This window comes from Orcinus orca, chromosome 6, assembly GCF_937001465.1.
Source record: "Orcinus orca chromosome 6, mOrcOrc1.1, whole genome shotgun sequence".
In the NCBI taxonomy this organism is placed as follows: domain Eukaryota; kingdom Metazoa; phylum Chordata; class Mammalia; order Artiodactyla; family Delphinidae; genus Orcinus; species Orcinus orca.
Genome location: NC_064564.1, coordinates 97,850,200 through 97,873,095, shown reverse-complemented (window position 1 = coordinate 97,873,095; position 22,896 = coordinate 97,850,200). Strand labels below are relative to the sequence as shown.

Below are 22,896 nucleotides of genomic sequence, written 5' to 3'. Positions count from 1 at the left end.
TGTAAAGGAATTTGCTGTCTGTGGAAACAAATGTCAGGCTTAGATAGCACTTCCAGCAACATTTCATCCAGTGGACCAAACCAAAAACCCAGGTTTCCTCTCTGTCGCCTCACTGCTTTCTGAAACATTGGTCTTAAAGACTGGGTTCCTGTGTGTTTTATAACAGCTGCCAGCCAGCATCTCGTTTACATTCAGATGAAGAAAGAGGAAATTTCAGTAACTGTCACAAGGGCTAGGAATTGCTTTCTCTTGCTTTCTCGTTCTCTCGTGCTTAACCCTTGGCCTAAAGATAGGATTGTTGGTTGGATTAAGATCATCAGGGTGGAGCCCTGGACTTAGATGAATCCCATACAAACCGCATAGCTGCTGTAAAATGGAGGAGGGATAAATTCACCCACAGAAAAATCCGTGTATTTTTGGTAGAAAGTGGAAGAAATGGGTGCTGGGAAGCAACAAAAAACAACTTGGCCGAGGCTGTACAAGAAATATTCATAGCTCTTCATCTAACACACACTAAAAAGAAAGGCAGATAATTCGTTCCTGAGAGACCTGAATGGAGGAGTGGAAAAAACCGAAAGAATGATTTTGCTGGTTTTGTTTTATTGTAGAATTCTGCAGTTTCTTACTTTGTGGTGATGGCTGGTGTTGTTGCTCTGAGGAAGGTCTGAGGAACATTGGTCCTGGCCATGTTTGGGTTTTCTTCTGACCTTAAATTCTGAAAAATAACAAATCATCCTGTGCAGAGTTTGGCAAGCTGCTGCTATCTTTGTAAGGCCCAGCAGCTAAAAATGTTTACTTTTTTAAAAGATTTAAAAACAAAGAATATGAACCAAAGACTGCATGTGGTCCACAAAGCCCCCAATATTATCTGGTTCTTGGTAGAAAAAGTTGGCCAAACCCTGGACCAGTCCATGAAAGTGAAGTTTCATTACTTCCTAAATAAGTAGAGCAAAAATAACAAAGTTTAGGGAATCTGTGACTCATAAAACCAAATGTACAAGAAACATTATTATAGGATTAGGCTTTAGTATCTTTCTCAACTGCAAACTACTCCCTTCAAAATCCTAAATGAAAATAACTTTCATCTATTTAATATTACTTTGCTTATTTCTCATTTGGTGGTTGCCAGGGCTGGGGAAGGGAGGCGGTGCATGGAAATAGGTAGTAGAAGGTTAACAAGAGACAGACACGTTTTTGACTCGGCCCACAAGGCCAGCAGTTGGCTGATTTTTGGCTGACCACACACTGACTAACTAGTCATAGCATCCAAATGAAATTAGCTCCATGTCTGCCAAAGTTCCAGATTCTAAGATATCATGTTCAATGATGTCATAGAGAAGGCACCCTTATATTCCAGCTAGGATCCTATAGTTGATAGGAGACAGCTACAGTCAGCCAACTGAACCAACAGGAGAGCTTTGTCCGCAATTCCCAGGTGTAAGTCATGGTGCAGAATATTAGAGACATGGCAAGTATTTATGTGGCTTCAAGGAGTATTTCAAAAGAGACACCTTGAGAGCAGATTTGATCAACTTTAAGGAATATTTCCTCCATCCAGTACTCCTTCATTGCTCTGTAGCAAGAGGAGATTTTTCTTTTTTAATGCTTGTTCTTCATGTTGTTTCTTGAGGGATGGCACTCTCTAGAGAGTAGCCAAGAGAAAAATTGATCAAAAAGAGTTTTATCCCTTCCTCCATCTCATTTCTTGCTCTGACTCTAGCTGGATCCAGGCCAGCTCCTAACATAGCCCATCCTGTACCTGATCCCACCAATTTTACCTTAGTTGTACCTGGAAAATTTTATGGAAGTAAAATAGTCCACATATTTCTTTTATCCCAGGAAAGAGAACAGAACCCCTAGACATGCCTATAGAATGGACCAGGGGCATTAACAAGTGTTTAGGTGGTATTTCATAAAATCACTTTCTATCCATTGTCCAATGGTACTGCCACAACAAATCTCAATACATATATGGGCCAGGGATAATTCTTTATGTAAAGAAAATTGCCTCTAAAAGAGTGGTTAAGGGCCTACATCATTTAGAGGTAGAGCAGGCATTTAGCATCCAGACATTCTGATGTGACCACATTACAGGAGGACCAGGAGCTGGAGGGAAGAGGGACACATAGGGACTGGGTCTTCCCTCCACTAGCACCCTCAGAATTAGACTTTTGACACTTTCCCCAAATGTGCCTGCATGTAAGATCACAAATATGAGAGCGACCAGATTGAAAGAAGGCATTGCCATGTACCTTTGACATAAAAAAATGTTTTAGAAATAGCACACACTTGCTAATGATTTTGGTAATTCTTCTTTTTTTGGTTTTCTGGGACTCTCATAGAGTAGCTTGGAGTCTCAGTCATCCTCTGAGAAGCCCTCTCCATCTCCTCCTCAGAGACCTATTCTGAGGGCCTACTGTCTCCTTTATGTCTTTATTCAAATGTCACATCGAGGTGGACCTTGGCCACCCCAACTGTGATTGTCATCCAGTGCCCATCTTTCCCTCCTGTTTTATTCCTCTCCTTTTTTCTTTATTAGCAATGATCACAAATTTACTATATATTTTACTTATTAATCTTACCATTGGCTTCCCCACCAAATGTAAGCTCCATGAAGGCCGTGGGTGGAATGTTTTGTTTTTTGTCTATGCTATATCCTAGCAGCGTGTCCAGTAGCTGGCATAGAGTCAGCCTCAGTAGGTACATGTGGGATCACTATGCATACCATGGGAATATTACCTTCAGAGAACTTAGCCAAGTCAAATTCATTGGACCAGGTAGTCCATTTTACACCCTAACAACTACTGAGAAGAGAAGACATGTATGCTTTTGAGGATGGCATCTACCTTATAACTTCAGAAGCAACTGAGAAGTGGAGGCTTGGCGTGGCTTTTTGAAAAGTTAGTCACCCCTCTCTTGGAGGAATATTGGTAAAGGAAGAGCATGTCTTCTTTGAGTCATCCGTTTCACTTCTTGAAAGTAAATCAAATGGCAATGTTAATTGTCAAGACTCCCCTATTATGAAGTATATGCCATCTGTATGGAATTAACCCCATCCCTATTTCCAGTGATAGGCCCTGATTGATTTAACTCAATTAGTGATCCCATCCCTCCGTATTAATTAGTGGTCCAGGTATAAGCGCATGATGGCATTTGGGCCAGAGAGAGGAAGAGTGAGCCCCGTTACTGTAAAGAACTCAGGAGACGATTTTGTCTAGTGGTTAAGGAAATGGACTCTGGGGTCAAGCTTACTAGGTTAGCAATCCCAACTACACCACTCACCAGCTGGTTGACTATGAGAAAGTTAATAAATGTTAGTTTTTTCATCTGTGAAATTGGGATAATAATAATAATATCCACTGCATAGGGTGGTTGTAGAGATTAAGGAAGAGAATACCAAGCGCAGAGTAAATTAGATACTCTTGGTAGAATTCCAGTGAGAAAAGGAAAAGTAAATCTTGAACAGAGCACTGTGTATTAGCAGATCATTCATTCATCAACTAAATGCTCCATGAGCACTTACCAGGTGCCAGTTAGGGGCCATGGAGGCACAGAAGTGAGTCAGGATTGAGTTCTGCAGGGACTTGTTGGAAAGACAAGCCGTGCATGAAATAACTAGTGTAGGACATTGTTCGCAAAGCAATCAAGCATAGATACCATGATCTGAGGTCCCAGGAGGGAAAATCTTACTTTACTTAGATGATACAGACAGTTGGTAGAAAAAATTCACTTAAGACATTCAGCAAGAAGCATGTCTAATCCTTAAATATATGGTTTTAACTATATCTTTAATAATGATCAGCCCACCCCCTCCCAAAACCAAACAAAACAAAATCAAGAAATGATTCAAGGTATTAGGTTAGCTCTCCTTTAGATTTCTCTGTTAATGCATGTTTAGGTCCTTGTTTAAAAAATCAAATATAGATGTCCACCTTGAACACCCATTCATCCCCGCCTTCCACCCCTCATCTCTCACTATCCAATCTCAGTCTCTCCCCAGAGGTATCCAACCATTATCAACCACCATTACCAACCCATCTGGTAAATAGAATCCTAACCTTTTTGTGTGGGTTTATCATCAGTTATGTATACTTAGAAAGATAAATGTATATATATGCCCTCAGGGACATTTAGGAAAGGTTGGATCCCCTGGAGAACAATGGGGTGGGGCACCATAACTAAGCTGTCATTTTATTCCCTGCAAGACATTATGAGATTCAGTGATTGTGCACATTTCCTCATTTATGCTCTGGTCTCAGGATGAATTAAAAGCACTTTTGAAATCTGCCGAAAACAAACTTGTAGTAATTGAATTTTCAGCAAAATGGTGTGGTCCTTGCAAAAGAATTTATCCTCTTTTTCATGTAAGTATCATCAGTGTCTATTTCACAATTTTAGAAGGAATTTAAAGTTCTTAAATAGTTTTCCCAATAAATCTTAAAAGTTTTGCCTTTATGAGCCATTATGGAATCACAGCTTCCCCCCCCCCCCACTTGGTGCCTACTTCTTTTTTTATTATTATTTTTAAAATTTTTCAATTTTATTTAAGTATAGTTGATTTACAATGTTGTGTTAGTTTCAGGCATACAGCACAATGATTTGGACGGATAGATAGATAGATAGATTGATAGGGATAGAGATATTCTTTTTCAGATTCTTTTCCCTTACAAGTTACAAAATATTGAGTATAGTTCCCTATGCTACACAGTAGGTCCTTGTTGGTTAACTGTTTTATGTATAGCAGTGTGTATGTGTTAATAGCAACCTCCTAATTTACCCCTACCCCCCTTTCCCCTTTAGTAACCATAAGTTTGTTTTAAAATGACTGTACTATCCAAGGCAATCTATAGATTCAGTGCAATCCTCATCAAATTACTAATGGCTTTTTTCACAGAACCAGAAAAAAAATTTTTTTTCATTTGTAAGGAAACACAACTAACCAATAGCAATCTTGAGAAAGAAAAACAGAGTTGGAGGAATCAGGCTCCCTGATTTCAGACCTCACTAACAAAGCCACAGTAATCAAAGCAGTATGGTACTGGCACAAAAACAGACATATGAAGATCAATCGAACAAGATAGAAAGCCCAGAAATAAACCCACGCCCCTATGGTCAATTAATCTATGACAAAGGAGGCAAGAATATACAACGGAGAAAAGACCGTCCTTTTAGTAAATGGTGCTGGGAAAACTGGACAGCCACATTTAAAAGAATGAAATTAGAACATTCACTAGCACCATATACAAAAATAAACTCAGAATGGATTAAAGACCTAAATGTAAGACCGGATATTATAAAACTTCTAGAGGAAAACATAGGCAGAACACTCTTTGACATAAATCACAGCAGTATCTTTTTAGATCCGTCTCCTAAAGTAATGGAAATAAAAACAAAAATAAACAAATGGGACCTAATTAAACTTAAAATATTTTGCACAGAATCATAGTTTTTTGAAGCATCCTGGTTAACCTGAATATAATATAGTGAGATCTAATTAGATCATTAGTATACACACCAGAAAATTAATGTTACTTGTCTATGGATAATTCTGCAAGGATCATCAAAAGGTGCGAAAGAGTACAATTGTACAAAGCAATGGATTATTCATAATAATGACATTTTACCTAAGTTCCAGAACTTCCAAATATTGGAATAGATTACAGATGAACATGATACTTGTTTTTAACTATAATATAAAAGAATAAACTGCTCCCAATCCTTCCACCCTATTATCAGAACAAATCCTCTGTCTCACATATTCCTTTCATATCTGAACTCCTTTATAAAATATCTTAGTAAAATATTCCACTGAGTTGTAATCATATACTTATATTCAGATCTTTTTCCATATACACATTTGTTCATGTTTTTATCAAGTTTCCAGATTATAATTTTCATGTCTATACAATGTTTCATCTAGTTAATTTTCCTATTACCCCATTTAAGAGTTTTCACCATTGAGGATGGGGAGGGAGGTGTATAACGTGCGGCAGAAAGAAACTCAGGGCATTTTCTTTTCATTTCTCCTTATTGCACAGATGTTTCACATTTATGGACCATTTTATGAAATCTATTCCTTCAAGTATAAGATTTGGATTTCTCTACACAACTGAAAATACTCTGGTTTATTTTCAGCAAGATTTCTAACATTTCAACTTTTTTGACTTACACTCTTCAATCTACCTGAATTCATTCTAACCACAATCACAACCTTTGATATTTAATTTTAAAAGAAACATATTCAAATAGAGAAATTGGCTACATGACATCTCAACATCTATTCTCTGCCTAAAATTCTTAGAATATCCACAGGGAACATTTTCATATCTGGCAGGCCCCTCTATTCAGACACTTAAACTTAGAGTCTCCAAAGTTTAGCTTCAGGAGTATAACTACCTCACCTGCCACAAAGTCAAAGCTGATCAAATTTCAATGGCCCATGAGGCATTTTAATCTTGGGCTTGGTAACCCCTTTCTCCCTTCATACCTTCGGGCCCTGAGGGTGGTAAGGGCCCTGCTACTGTTGTGTGCAGACTCTCACAGCTCCTCAACACCCATCCCTAACTTTACAGTTATTTATAGTTAGCCCTTTGGTGATGAATGTCCCTAAGTTATCCTAATTTGAATGTGCCATCTGTTTTCTGTTGGGATCCAGACTAACGCACACACAGTTTTTAAATTTGGGTGTATCCACACTGTGAAATACTATTCAGATGAAAAAAAAGAATCCAGTAGACCCACACATAATGAAGGAATTACCTCCAAGACAACAATAGAATTAAGTAAAAAGAGAACAGTATAGGAAAATGTATACAGTACGGTCCCATTTATGTAAAACAGAGATACATACACATATGTGTGTATGTATATATCAACATATATACATATATATGTGTGTATGTATATATCAACATATATACATTATATATTATATGTAGACAAGGGAGCAGAAGATGCATATCAAACAAGTTTGTTTTTTTTTTCTGTGAGAGGGAGTGAAAATTGGGGGAGGATTGAGAATGGGAAAAGTCCATGCTTTGCTTTATTTTTCTTGTAATGTTTGAACTTTTTCAAGAGAAGGTATTCATCATGTGTCATTTATTAAAAACTCATTGTACATAATGGAGTTGGAGGAAACGCTTTTCTTACTCTAGGGCACTTTGTTGGAGATCAAAGTAGAAACAGAAACCAAATTAGACTGAAAAGGATTTTAATACGAGGAGTTAAATGCTCATAAAATCATTACAAGACTGGATGAATGGGCTCCAGACGGGAACCCCATGAATGACTCAAAAGCACAACAGACCCACTTGAGGGGATCCTAACTTTACCAATATCAGATGTGAGAAGAGGTGGGAAGCCACTACTGGGAGAAAAGAAACAAACAGAAAAACAGCAGTCGGGGAATTAGAATCAGAATCCGGAAGCTGATGTCGGGGCACTGGATCCCTCAGCATAGCTGCTGCCTCCAGCACGATTACCCTCCCACACCCCAGTCGTGCTTTCCAGCAGGACATCCAAAGATGAAAAGAAAGTAGCCCTGTCTCACTTCTGCCTTCCAAGTCTTGCCTTCATGTATCTCACTGGTGAAACCAATTTGCATCCAGAACTCTAGCTGCAAGGGAATCCAAGGAAACTTTACCTTTTCCCTTTTCCAGGTTCTGCAGGAAGGTGGAATGGAAGTGAGCCGGCTATACCATTACTCTAGGTGGGGAAGAGTTCAAGACATTTTCAGGGGCTTCCCTGGTGGCACAGTGGTTAAGAATCCACCTGCCAATGCAGGGGACAGGGGTTCGAGCCCTGGTCTGGGAAGATCCCACATGCTGCAGAGCAACCATTACCAACACCACTGTCACCACCGCTGTCAAAGATGCTTCCAGAACATCTGGAACAGAAGCAGGAGTGTTGTTTTTCCCTCCTCCCATTTTCCATTTTCCTGCAAATGCTTCCCACTGGCAGAACCGAACAGGAAGACAGCTGGCAGAGGATTCTGGAAAATCTAGTTTTGATACATAGCAGGACACAGACTTTAGACTCTGGTTCTGCCGTTGATCTTTGCTTGACCTTGGCAGCATCCAACTTTGACTTTCATGCTTGAGGTTCTAGGCAGTAGTGCAATGCCAGAATGATGCTTAGCTCTCTTGATCAACCTTTTTGTTCGGTTTTGTTTTTGCTAAAAGACATTGCTAGTGTGTGATTTAATATTAACATTAAGCTAATGAGGAATTTTTTACTCTTTTACTTTGAAGGAAATGTCTGTGCAATACCGAAACGTCCTGTTTGCTAGTGTGGATGTGGACGATGCTCGGGTAAGAATCTTAAATCCTTCCTTGTAGATATGTAAAATCCAACGCAATGTCATTGAGAGTGCTGTCTCAGTGATTATATAAGCAATTTAAAGTGTGATGAACAGGCTTCCCTGGTGGTGCAGTGGTTGAGAGTCTGCCTGCCGGTGCAGGGGACACGGGTTCGTGTCCCGGTCCGGGAGGATCCCACATGCCGCGGAGCGGCTGGGCCCGTGAGCCATGGCCGCTGAACCTGCGCGTCCGGAGCCTGTGCTCCGCAACGGGAGAGGCCACAACAGTGAGAGGCCCGCATACCGCAAAAACAAACAAACAAAAATATATATATATATAAGTGTGATGAACTGTAGTAAACTCCCTCATAACGTTCTTGTATATTTTGTATTTTTTTTAAAAAGACAATAGATATGTGGCTCTCCTGCTGCCCCCTGCCTTCCCATACTATGGCAGAATTCACTAATCAAGCCTAATATTCTTCACCACTTGCTCTGGACTCTGCCCCACAATCCTGCTCAGTAGAGTTGCTCTAGACAGACAATACCAGTTGGTTGAAGTTGAGCTCAGAGTGAAAACTGATTTTCACCCCTATAATAGATTATTATTCAATTTCTAAAACCTAACTCAATGCATTACAGACATTTTAACATAACTTGCTTTCCCCTTGCTATAGCTTATGCTTTTTGTGGGGTTTTTTAAACACCACAAGGAATTCCAGGAAATCCTTCCCTTACCTCCCTAGAGCCTTTCTTCCTCACCCCCCCGCAAATATAATCAGCCCGTGTCCTCAATCAAAATGTGCTTACTGATACACACAATGTGTCTACAAAATTTTTCTTCCTAACATTTGTTCACTTATAATGAGGAAAAGTACCGATAACAAGTGGCCTATGCATACATTGGATTGAATTTGAGCTTTAGAATTTTAAAAATCTACTATTCACCCATCCTGCCCTTTAATAGTTTTGTGACCTCTTATCAGTTAACCTCTATAAACTTCACTTTCTCTGTATGTAAAACAAGGTAATAATTAACGGAATATGATAAGATAAAAGGCACAAAATATATGACATACTACCCAGAACATAAAAAAAGTTCCATGTTTCCATCTCCTTCAACTTCCATTAAAGTATGACAGTGTGTGATTGTCCTTTAAGATGAATCATATACTATGCATTCAGAATACACAGCTAGGGTTATTATCTCTTTGTCTTTTTCATATTCACAGAGTTGTGCACCTGTCACTACAGTCAATTTTAGAAAGTGTTCACAACTCCAGAAAGAAACACTGTTCCCTTTAGCAGTCACCTCCCTGCCCCGATCCCTCCATCCAGCACCTCAACCCTAAGCAACCATAAGTCTACATTGTCTCTAGATTTGCTTATTCTAGCCATTTCATATACATGGAATTATAGAATATGTGTTCTTTTGTGATGGGCTTCTTTCACTTAACATACGCTTGCAGGGTTCATCCATGATGGGGCATGTATCAGTACTCCATTCCCTTTTATTGCTGAATAATATATTACCTTTTTTTATCCATTCATCCTACGATGGACATTCGGGTTGTTTGCAACTTTTCGCTATTATGTGTAATACTGGCATAAACATTTATGTATACATTTTCGTTTCTTTTGGCTATATATCTAGACATGGATTGTTGGGTCATATGGTAACTCTCTATTTAACTTATCGAGGAACTGACAAATTGTCTTCAAAACAGCTGCACTATTTTACATTCCCACCAGCGATGTATGAGGGTTCTGATTTCTCCATACCCTCAGCAACATGTGTTATTTTCTTTTTTGATTACAGCTCTTTGTCTCTTAAGGTGAAACAAAATGCACAATTTTCTTTTCTAATAGTAAGGTATTCATTGTTGTCATTGCTGTGGTCATGAAAATGATAATGTAGTGGGGGTGGCAGGGGAGAGGTTTTGATCCTGTGGGTGGCTAATTTTCTTTTGACTCAAACAAAATAAACGGAAAGTGGTATTTGAAATCAGATTGTAATGGATTAGAGCAATTGGAGTGCTAACATATTTTCTTGTCTCTTGGCTCCAAATCTTTCACAAAGATGGGCAGTGAAGAGGCATAAGGCTTAAAAGAAAGAAATATGCAAGCTTTACTTAAAATGCAAGACATTATATCACCCCATGTCTCAAGCGTGAGTTATAAAGAGACCTTTACCCGTTCTTATTTTTTACAATATGCTCTTTCCATATTGGATTCCACTGACTCCCTTCTGCCATCTTTCACAAGCTCTTTTAAATAGAGCTCATTTTATCCTTCAGTCCATTCTGTTTTGGCCCCCATCTCTCACCCGTCTCCTAGAGCTCTTGAATGAGAAAGCTCAGGAATGCTGGAAACAGTCATTTTTTCTACTGTAACATTCCTGGAAGCTTTGAGGATATATTAGAAAAGTTCTTGGCAAGAGAATCTGTAATGTATCAGCTGTCCCTGGGCTCTCAGACATGCCTCCTGAGACGTCACCAAGTACCACTGTTGGTCCAGAGAGAGGATACCAAAACTGTGACTTCATGCTACTTCTTTCATTTTCCAGGAGTTGGCCCAAATTTATCACATCAAAGCAATGCCCACATTTCAGATGTTCAAGCAAGCCCAGAAGGTATGTTTCTATGGTAACTGGCAGATTGAAATAGATTATAGAGCCATCAGAGTCTTAAAAAAAAAAAGGCCTGGGGTGTCCTGGATGGACGAAACAACTGTATTTATTTTCAATCTTAGCAATGTAATTCTTAGTTTCTGAACTTTACATATTGGCAAGGGGTAAAAAAAAAAGCATGAATTGTGATAAATCTCCCCATTCAGACCATTTGAGGTGTCCCAATCCATATGAAATACCCCACTATTATCCCTCTCTGGGGCAGAACCATCAAAAAAGAACCTTATAACAAGGGGCATGATGAAATTCTCTCACAAATATATACACGTTTTTCACACTTGGGCAAACATCAATCAAAAGCTATTACAAGGTTAAATAGCCTAGTGGTTGACCAGGCAGGTTCTGGGCTCAGATTTCTTTGGTTCAAAAGCCAGTTCTTCCACTTCCCAGCAGTTCACTTAATAACCTCTTGGTATCTTAGTTTGCCTATCTGTAAAAACATGGATCGTAAAAAGTTTCCCCCTCCTTAGTGAAAATGAAATGAATTAACATGACTAAACTTTTTAGACCCATCCTGACACACATGAGTATGTTATGTTAATTACCTCGAAGATATTAATGGAATGGAATGCCTCAAATACTTGGTGTGTGATGAAACTAGTAATTACATATATGGCTGGGAGCACGGACACTTGTGTGTACCTTTTGAAAGGTGATTTTGCAACACACTTAAGACGAACAAACTGTTCATTCCCTTTCACACATTATCCCATTCTTGGGAATTTTTGCTAATGAAATACCTCATGGAAAAATAAATGGCTAAGTGCATAGTAATTGTAGCATTATTTCTAACAAAATATGGAAGCAAGGTAAATGTTTTTTTTAGTAGAGTGGCTAAGTGATTTATGATACATCTAGTCTATGAAACAGTATGCAATTAAAAAGGGTTATGGACAGAAAAGAAGCAGATTCACAGATACAGAAAACAAACTACTGGTGGTGGGGGAAGCAGTATAGGGGTGGGGGAGTGGGAGGTACAAACTATTGGTTGTGACAGGCTCAAGGATGTATTGTACAACATGGGGAATATAGCCAATATTGTGTAATAATTATAAATGGAAAGTAACCTTTCAAAATTGTAAAAAATGTTTTTAATTGTTTTAAATGATTGAGCTAAAAGATTAAATAAATAAATAAAAAGAGTTATGAAGAATATATGTAAAGTAAAAAAAATTCATACTTAAACTTTGTAAAGATTACGTCTGCAGTACAGAGAATGAGAGCATTTGATATGCTAGCTGTAGAATTTTATCTTCGTTTTCTATTTGTGTGTATTTGCTGTAACATAATTGAAGCAATAGATTTTTTTTTGGCTGCGTTGGGTCTTTGTTGCTGCACGCGGGCTTTCTCTAGTTGCAGTGAGCGGGGGCTACTCTGTTGCGTTGCGTGGCCTCTCATCGTGGTGGTTTCTCTTGTTGCGGAGCACGGGCTCTAGGCACGCGGACTTCAGTAGTTGTGGCATGTGGGCTCAGTAGTTGTGGCTCGTGGGCTCTAGAACGCAGTCTCAGTAGTTGTGGCGCACGGGCTTAATTGCTCCGTGGCATGTGGCATCTTCCCGGACCAGGAATCAAACCCGTGTCCCCTGCATTGGCAGGTGGATTCTTAACCACTGTGCCACCATGGAAGTCCCAAAGCAATAGATTTAAATAATTTTTCCCCAAAAAAATGACACTACCTATTTCCTCTCTTGAGGTTTTACTTGAAAATTGAAACCGTTTAATGTGTACATTCTTTTTTTTTAAACAACTTTATTGCAGTATAATTGCTTTACAATGCTGTGTTATTTTCTGCTTTATAACAAAGTGAATCAACTATACATATACATATATCCCCATATCTCCACCCTCTTACATCTCCCTCCCACCCTCCCTATCCCACCCTTCTAGGTGGTCACAAAGCACCCAGCTGATCCCCCTGTGCTATGCAGCTGCTTCCCACTAGCTATCTATTTTACATTTGGTAGTATATATAAGTCCACGCCACTCTCTCACTTTGTCCCAGCATACCCTTTCTCGTCCCCGTGTCCTCAAATCCATTCTCTCTCTCTTTTTTTTTTTTTTTAGATTCCATGTATATGTGTTAGCATACGGTATTTGTTATTCTCTTTCTGACTTACTTCACTCTGTATGACAGACTCTAGATCCATCCACCTCACTACAAATAACTCAATTTCGTTTCTTTTTATGGCTGAGTAATATTCCATTGTATATATGTGCCACATCTTCTTTATCCATTCATCTGTCGACGGACACTTAGGCTGTTTCCATGTGCTGGTTATTGTAAATAGAGCTGCAGTGAACATTGTGGTATATGACTCTTTTTGAATTATGGTTTTCTCAGGGTATATGCCCAGTAGTGGGATTGCTGGGTCGTATGGTAGTTCTATTTTTCGTTTTTTAAGGAACCTCCGTACTGTTCTCCATAGTGGCTCTATCAATTTACTTTCCCACCAACAGTGCAAGAGGCTTCCCTTTTCTCCATACCCTCTCCAGCATTTATTGTTTGTAGATTTTTTGATGATGGCCATTCTGACTGGTGTGAGGTGATACCTCATTTTTGTTTTGATTTGCATTTCTCTAATGATTAGTGATGTTGAGCATTCTTTCATGTGTTTCTTGGCAATCTGTATATCTTCTTTGGAGAAATGTCTGTTTAGATCTTCTGCCCATTTTTGGATTGGGTTGTTTGTTTTTTTGAATATCGAGCTGCATGACCTGCTTATAAATTTTGGAGATTAATCCTTTGTCAGTTGCTTCATTTGCAAATATTTTCTCCCATTCTGAGCATTGTCCTTTCATCTTGTGTATGGTTTCCTTTGCTGTGCAAAAGCTTTTAAGTTTCATTAGGTCCCATTTGTTTTTATTTCCATTTCTCTAGGAGGTGGATCAAAAAGGATCATGCTGTGTTTTATGTCATAGAGTGTTCTGCATATGTTTTCCTCTAAGAGTTTTATAGTGTCTGGCCCTACATTTAGGTCTTTAATCTATTTTGAGTTTACTTTTGTGTATGGTGTTAGGGAGTGTTCTAATTTCATTCTTTTACATGTAGCTGTCCAGTTTTCCCAGCACCACTTATTGAAGAGGCTGTCATATTTCCATTGTATATTCTTGCCTCCTTTATCAAAGATAAGGTGACGATATGTGCGTGGGTTATCTCTGTGCTATCTATCCTGTTCCATTGATCTATATTTCTGTTTTTGTGCCAGTACCATACCGTCTTGATTACTGTAGCTTTGTAGTACAGTCTGAAGTCAGGAGCCTGTTTCCTCCAGCTCCATTTTTCTTGCTCAAGATTACTTTGGCTATTTGGGGTCTTTTGTGTTTCCATACAAATTGTGAAATTTTTTGTTCTTGTTCTGTGAAAAATGCCATTGGTAGTTTGATAGGGATTGCATTGAATCTGTAGATTGCTTTGGGTAGTATAGTCATTTTCACAATGTTGATTCTTCCAATCCAAGAACATGGTATATCTCTCCATCTGTTGGTATCATCTTTAGTTTCTTTCATCAGTGTCTTATAGATTTTTGCATATAGGTCTTTTGTCTCCTTAGGTAGGTTTATTCCTAGGTCTTTTATTCTTTTTGTTGCAATGGTACATGGGAGTTTTTCCTTAATTTCTCTTTCAGATTTTTTATCATTAATGTATAGGAATGTAAGAGATTTCTGTGCATTCATTTCGTATCCTGCTACTTTACCGAATTCATTGATTAGGTCTAGTAGTTTTCTGGTAACGTCTTTAGGATTCTCTATGTATAGTATCATGTCATATGCAAACAGTGACAGCTTTACTTCTTCTTTTCCGATTTGGATTCCTTTTATTTCTTTTTCTTCTCTGATTGCTGTGGCTAAAACTTCCAAAACTATGTTGAATAATAATGGTGAAAGTGGGCAACCTTGTCTTGTTGCTGATCTTAGTGGAAGTGGTTTCAGTTTTTCACCATTGAGAATGATGTTGGCTGTGGGTTTGTCATATATGGCCTTTATTATGTTGAGGTAATTTCCCTCTATGCCTACTTTCTGGAGGGTTTTATCATAAATGGGTGTTGAATTTTGTCAGAAGCTTTTTCTGCATCTATTGAGATGATCATATGGCTTTTATCCTTCAGTTTCTTAATATGGTGTATCACATTGACTGATATGCATTTATTGAAGAATCCTTGCATTCCTGGGACAAACCCCACTTGATCATGGTGTATGATCCTTTTAATGTGCTGTTGGATTCTGTTGGCTAGTATTTTGTTGAGGATTTTTGCATCTATGTTCATCAGTGATATTGACCTATAGTTTTCTTTCTTTGTGACATGTTTGTCTGGTTTTGGTATCAGGGTGATGGTGGCCTCATAGAATGAGTTTGGGAGTGTTCCTCCTTCTGCTATATTTTGGAAGAGTTTGAGAAGTATAGGTGTTAGCTCCTCTCTGAATGTTTGATAGAAATCTCCAGTGAAGCCATCTGGCCCTGGGCTTTTGTTTGTTGGAAGATTTTTAATCACAGTCTCAATTTCAGTGCGTGCGATTGGTCTGTTTATATTTTCTGTTTCTTCCTTGTTCAGTCTCGGAAGGTTGTGCTTTGCAGAGAATTTGTCCATTTCTTCCAGGTTGTCCATTTTATTGGCATGTAGTTGCTTCTAGTAATCACTCATGATCCTTTGTATTTCTGCAGTGTCAGTTGTTACTTCTCCTTTTTCATTTCTAATTCTGTTGATTTGAGTCTTCTCCCTTTTTTTCTTGATGAGTCTGGCTAATCGTTTATTAATTTTGTTTATCTTCTCAAAGAACCAGATTTTACTTTTATTGATCTTTGTTATCATTTCCTTCATTTCATTTTCATTTATTTCTGATCTGATCTTTATGATTTCTTTCCTTCTGCTAACTTCGGGGTTTTTTTGTTCTTTCTCTAATTGTTAGGTTGTTTATTAGAGATGTTTCTTGTTTCTTAAGGTAGGATTGTATTGCTGTAAACTTCCCCCTTAGAACTGCTTTTGCTGCAACCCATAGGTTTTGGGTCGTTGTGTTTTCGTTGTCATTTGTTTCTAGGAAATTTTTGATTTCTTCAGTGATCTCTTGGTTATTCAGTAGCATATTGTTTAGCCTCCATGTGCTTGTAATTTTTACAGATTTTTTTCCTGTAATTTATATCTAGTCTCATAGCATTGTGGTCAGAAAAGATACTTGATATGACTTCAATTCTTGTAAACTTCCCAAGGCTTGATTTGTGACCCAAGATATGATGTATCCTGGAGAATGTACCATGAGCACTTGAGAAGAAAGTGTATTCTGTTGTTTTTAGGTGGAATGTCCTATAAATATCAATTAAGTCCATCTTATTGTCATTTAAAGCTTGTGTTTCCTTATTTATTTTCATTATGGATGATCTGTCCATTGGTGAAAGTGGGGTGTTAAAGTCCCCTACTATGATTGTGTCACTGTCGATTTCCCCCTTTATGGCTGTTAGCATTTGCCTTATGTATTGAGGTGCTCCTTTTTTGGGTGCATAAATGTTTACCATTGTTATATCTTCTTCTTGGATTGATCCCTTGATTATTATGTAGTGTCCTTCTTTACCTCTTGTAATAGTCTTTATTTAAAATCTATTTTCTCTGGTATGAGAATTGCTACTCCAGCTTTCTTTTGATTTCCATTTGCATGGAATATCTTTTTCCATCCCCTCACTTTCAGTCTGTATGTGTCCCTAGGTCTGAAATGGGTCTCTTGTAGACAGCATATATACGGGTCTTGTTTTTGCATCCATTCAGCCAGTCTATGTCTCTTGGTTGGAGCATTTAAGCCATTTACATTTAAGGTAGTTATCGATATGTATGTTCCTATTACCATTTTCTTAATTGTTTGGGGTTTGTTATTGTAGGTCTTTTCCTTCTCTTGTGTTTCCTGCCTAGTAAAGTTCCTTTAGCATTTGTTGTAAAGCTGGTTTGCTGGTGCTGAATTCTCTTAGCTTTTGCTTGTCTGTAAAGGTTTTAATTTCTCTGTCAAATCTGAATGAGATCCTTGCTGAGTAGAGTAATCTTGTTGTAGGCTTTTCCCTTTCATCACTTTAAATATGTCCTGCCACTCCCTTGTGGCTTGCAGAGTTTCTGCTGAAAGATCAACTGTTAACCTTATGGGGATTCCCTTGTGTGTTATTTGTTGTTTTTCCCTTGCTGCTTTTAATATTTTCTCTTTGTATTTAATTTTTGATAGTTTGATTAATACGTGTCTTGGCGTGCTTCTCCTTGGGTTTATCCTGTATCAGACTCTCTGCACTTCCTGGACTTGATTAACTATTTCCTTTCCCATATTAGGGAAGTTTTGAACTGAAATCTCTTCAAATATTTTCTCAGTCCCTTTTTTTTCTCTTCTTCTTCTGGGATCCCTATAATTTGCATGTTGGTGCATTTAATGTTGTCCCAGAGGTCTCTGAGACTGTCCTCAATTCTTTTCATTCCTTTTTCTTTATTCTCCTCTGCAGTAGTTATTTCCACTATTTTATCCTCCGGGTCACTTGTCTGTTCTCTGCCTCAGTTATTCCGCTATCGATTCCTTCTAGAGAACTTTTAATTTCATTTATTGTGTTGTTCATCATTGTTTGTTTGCTCGTTAGTTCTTCTAGGTCCTTGTTAAACGTTTCTTGTATTGTCTCCATCTATTTCCAAGATTATGGATCATCTTTACTGTCATTCCTCTGAATTCTTTTTCAGGTAGACTGCCTATTTCCTCTTCATTTGTTTGGTCTGGTGGGTTTTTACCTTGCTCCTTCATCTGCTGTGTGTTTCTCTGTCTTCTCATTTTGCTTACCTTACTGTGTTTGGGGTCTCCTTTTGGTAGGCTGCACGTTCATATTTCCTTTGTTTTTGGTGTCTGCCCCCAGTGGCTAAGGTTGTTTCAGTGGGTTGTGTAGGCTTCCTGGTAGAGGGGACTAGTGCCTGTGTTCTGGTGGATGAGGCTGGATCTTGTCTTTCTGGTTGGCAGGTCCATGTCTGGTGGTGTGTTTTGGGGTGCCTGTGACCTTATTATGATTTTAGGCAGCCTCTCTGCTAATAGGTGGGGTTGTGTTCCTATCTTGCTAGTTATTTGGCATGGGGTGTCCAACACTGTAGCTTGCTGGTCGTTGAGTGGAGCTGGGTCTTAGCATTGAGATAGAGATCTCTGGGAGAGCTTTCGCCACTTGATGTTACGTGGAACTGGGAGGTCTCTGGTGCATCAGTGTCCTGAACTCGGCTCTCCCACCTCAGAGGCACAGGCCTGACACCCGGCTGGAGCACCAAGACCCTGTCAGCCACAGGGTTCAGAAGAAAGGGGAAAAAAAGAAAGAAAGAAAATAATAAAATAAAATAAAGTTATTAAAAGAAAAAATAATTATTAAAAATAAACAGTTAAAAAGTAATAAAAAAAGAAGAAAAAAAGGAAAGAGAGAGCAACCAAACCAAAAACAAATCCACCAATGATAACAAGCACTAAAAACTATACTAAAGAAAAACAAAAAACTGGCAGACAGAACCCTAGGACAAATGGTAAAAGCAAAGCTATACAGGCAAAATCACACAAAGAAGCATACACATACACCCTCACAAAAAGAGAAAAAGGAAAAATATATCTATATCATTGCTCCCAAAGTCCACTGCATCAATTTGGGATGATTCGTTGTCTATTCAGATATTCCAGAGATGCAGGGTACATCACGTTGATTGTGGAGATTTAATCCGCTGCTCCTGAGGCTGCTGGGAGAGATTTCCCTTTCTCTTCTGTTTGCACAGCTCCTGGGGTCCAGCACTGGATTTGACCCCGCCTCTGCGTGTAGGTCCCCTGAGTGCGTCTGTTCTTTGCTCAGACAAGACGGGGTTAAAGGAGCAGCTGATTCAGGGGCTCTGGCTCACTCAGGCTGGGGGGAGGGAGGGGTACGGAGTGTGGGGCGAGCCTGTGGCAGCAGAGACCAGCATGACGTTGCAACAGCCTGAGGCGCCGTGTGTTGTCCCAGGGAAGTTGTCCCTGGATCACGGGACCCTGGCAGTGGCGGGCTGCACAGGCTCCTGGGAGGGGAGGTGTGGATGGTGACCTGTGCTGCACACAGGCTTCTTGGTGGCTGCTGCAGCAGCCTTAGCATCTCATGCCCGTCTCTGGGGTCTGTGCTGATAGCCGTGGCTCATACCCGTCTCTGGAGCTCCTTTAAGCGGTGCTCTGAATCCCCTCTCCTCAGGCACACTGGTCTCTTGCCTCTTAGGCAGCTCCAGACTTTTTCCTGTACTCCCTCCCGGCTAGCTGTTGTGCACTAGCCCTTTCAGGCTGTGTTCACACAGCCAACCCCAGTCCTCTCCCTGGGGTCTGACCTCCGAAGCCCGAGCCTCAGCTCCCAGCCCCCGCCCACCCCAGCGGGTGAGCAGACAAGCCCCTCGGGCTGGTGAGTGCTGGTCGGCACTGATCGTCTGTACGGGAATCTCTCCGCTTTGTCCTCCGCACCCCTGTTGCTGCGCCGTCCTCCGTGGCTCCGAAGCTTCCCCCCCCGCCGCCACCCCCCCGTCTCCACCAGTGAAGGGGCTTCCTAGTGTATGGAAACTTTTCCTCCTTCACAGCTCCCTCCCCGAGGTGCAGGTCCCGTCCCTATTCTTTTGTCTCTGTTTTTTCTTTTGCCCTACCCAGGTACGTGGGGAGTTTCTTGCATTTGGGGAAGTCTGAGGTCTTCTGCCAGCATTCAGTAGGTGTTCTGTAGGAGTCGTTCCACATGTAGATGTATTTCTGATATATTTGTGGGGAGGAAGGTGCTTTCCACATCTTACTCTTCCACCATATTGAAGGTCTCCAACATATGCATTTTTAACTACCTCCACCTACATGGTCAAATGGTTTGTGTGTCATCTTTTATTATCTTCTCCTTCTCTTCCATCAGAGAAATGAAGATGCTTCCTCGTTTGAAGTCAATTCCATCCATCTCTTGACTGCATCCCTCCCTTCTGTGCCAGGCCTTTATTCTTCATTGATCCTTTTTCAAACCTGGTGTTTGGACCCTTGTTGTTTTTACCACCCAGCTACCATTCCCTATTAGTAGTTCTCTGATTTTCCTCCAGGGAACCAAGCCCTTTCTAGTTCTTAGTCCATATACTTCCTAGGGCTCTATCTCTAGGTCTAGACAAATCAGTGAACTCCATCCCCATCAAGAATGGGCCCTTCATTCCATTCAAGCCAATCCAAGCCCAACCAGAGCTAATTCCAGGGCTTTGCTTAAGCAGCTAGTACAATCTTTTGATTGTACTAAACTTGAACTTGGAAAGATATGATGCTCAAGCTATTACATAGCTGGCTTGCCACCATAGGGAACCTAAAAATGAAAGCCCCATATAGAGGAAAGCAGAGTCAGGCCAACTGGTGCCCATGGCATTGATTGAACCCTGAATCTATCCATGCCTGAAGTCTGAACTATCCCCATAAATTCTGCAGTTATGTAAACTTTGGGTTGCTTTTTCTGTCTTTTGCAACCAAAACATTTCTTTTTTTTTTTCCTTAAAATCAGAAAGATGATTTTAATCTTATTTCTCAATAAAATAACATACATTTGTAAAGCAAACAATTTTAAGAATATTTCTCTAAAGGCTTTCTGGAATTCCTAAAGGAAATTCATCTATTTTAGAAAGAAAATTCCAAAGAATTATGGAAAACAACATAAAATTATCAAGTAGCCTCCTCCCCCTACAACACACAGTAATCATTCTGGTACAAAGCACTTTTTTTTTTTTTAATACAGCAGTTTCTTATTAGTCATCAATTTTATACACATCAGTGTATACATGTCAACCCCAATCGCCCAATTCATCACACCACCACCACAATCCCCACAGCTTTCCCCCCTTGGTGTCCACACGTTTGTTCTCTACATCTGTGTCTCAATTTCTACCCTGAAATCCGGTTCATTTGTACCATTTTTCTAGGTTCCACATATATGCATTAATATACGATATTTGTTTTTCTCTTTCTGACTTACTTCACTCTGTATGACAGTCTCTAGATCCATCCACGTCTCTACAAATGACCCAATTTCGTTCCTTTTTATGGCTGAGTAATATTCAATTGTAATATGAGCCACATCTTCTTTATCCACTCGTCTGTCTATGGGCATTTAGTTTGCTTCCATGACATGCCTACTGCAAATAGAGCTGCAGTGAACACTGGAGTGCATGTGTCTTTTTGAATTGTGGTTTTCTCTGGGTATATGCCCAGTAGTGGGATTGCTGGATCTTATGGTAATTCTATTTTTAGTTTTTTAAGGAACCTCCATACTGTTCTCCATAGTGGTTGTATCAGTTTACATTCCCACCAACAGTGCAAGAGGGTTCCCTTTTCTCCACACCCTCTCCAGCATTTGTTGTTTGTAGATTTTCTGATGAAGCCCATTCTAACTGGTGTGAGGTGATACCTTATTGTAGTTTTGATTTGCATTTCTCTAACAATTAATGATGTTGAGCAGCTTTTTATGTGCTTCTTGGCCATCTGTATGTCTTCTTTGGAGAAATGTCTATTTAGGTCTTCTGCCCGTTTTTGGATTGGGTTGTTTGTTCTTTGAATATCGAGCTGCATGAGCTGTTTATAAATTTTGGAGATTAATCCTTTGTCCGTTGATTCGTTTGCAAATATTTTCGCCCATTCTGAGGGTTGTCTTTTCGTCTTGTTTATGGTTTCCTTTGCTGTGCAAAAGCTTTTAAGTTTCATTAGGTCCCATTTGTTGATTTTTGGTTTTATTTCCATTACTCTAGGAGGTGGATCAAAAAATATCTTGCTGTGATTTATGTCAAAGAGTGTTCTTCCTATGTTTTCTTCTAAGAGTTTTATAATGCCCAGTCTTACATTTACGTCTCGAATCCATTTTGATTTTATTTTAGTGTATGGTGTTAGGGAGTGTTCTAATTTCATTCTTTTACATGTAGCTGTCCAGATTTCCCAGGACCACTTATTGAAGAGGCTGTCTTTTCTCCATTGTATATCCTTGCCTCCTTTGTCAAGATTAGTTTACCGTAGGTGCGTGGGTTTACCTCTGGGCTTTCTATCTTGTTCCATTGACCTATGTTTCTGTTTTTGTGCCAGTACCATATTATCTTGATTACTGTAGCTTTGTAGTATAGTCTGAAGTCAGGGAGTCTGATTCCTCCTGCTCCGTTTTTTTCCCTCAAGACTGCTTTGGCTCTCTGGGGTCTTCTGTGTCTCCATACAAATTTTAAGGTTTGTTCCATAAAATACCATAAAAAAGTTCCATAAAGTTCCATAAAAGTTCCATAAAAAATACCATTGGTAATTTGATAGGGATTGCATTCAATCTGTAGATTGCTTTGGGTAGTATAGTCATTTTCACAGTATTGATTCTTCCAATCCAAGAACATGGTATATCTCTCCATCTGTTGGTATCATCTTTAATTTCTTTCATCAGTGTCTTATAGTTTTCTGCATACAGGTCTTTTGTCTCCCTAGGTAGGTTTATTCCTAGGTATTTCATTCTTTTTGTTGCAATGGTAATTGGGAGTGTTTCCTTAATTTCTCTTTCAGATATTTCATCATTAGTGTATAGAAATGCCAGAGATTTCTGTGCATTAATTTTGTATCCTGCAACTTTACCAAATTCATTGATTAGCTCTAGTAGTTTTCTGGTGGCATCTTTAGGATTCTCTTTGTAGAGTATCATGTCATCTGCAAACAGTGACAGCTTTACTTCTTTTCCAATTTGTATTCCTTTTATTTCTTTTTCTTCTCTGATTGCCGAGGCTAGGACTTCCAAAACTATGTTGAATAATAGTGGTGAGAGTGGACATTCTTGTCTTGTTCCTGATCTTAGAGGAAATGCTTTCAGTTTTTCACCATTGAGAATGATGTTTGCTGTGGGTTTGTTGTATATGGCCTTTATTATGTTGAGGTAGGTTCCCTCTATGCCCACTTTCTGGAGA

The 22,896-nt window shown here is 39.4% G+C and overlaps 1 protein-coding gene across 4 annotated transcripts in view; it reads left to right on the top strand.

Moving 5' to 3' along the window:
• Positions 1-1,384: 1,384 nt before the first annotated feature.
• Positions 1,385-22,896, top strand: part of LOC101275752 (thioredoxin domain-containing protein 8) — a 709,525-nt gene continuing 688,013 nt past the window's right edge. For all 4 annotated transcript variants that reach the window (XR_007477866.1, XM_049711002.1, XM_049711001.1 and 1 more), the window contains exons 1-3: positions 1,385-1,468; positions 8,250-8,309; positions 10,863-10,928. Coding sequence is in view for 3 of the 4 variants with exons in the window: in XM_049711002.1 (XP_049566959.1) it covers positions 1,445-1,468; positions 8,250-8,309; positions 10,863-10,928 (150 nt within the window). In the remaining variant the exon portion in view is untranslated. The remainder of the gene's footprint in view (positions 1,469-8,249; positions 8,310-10,862; positions 10,929-22,896) is intronic.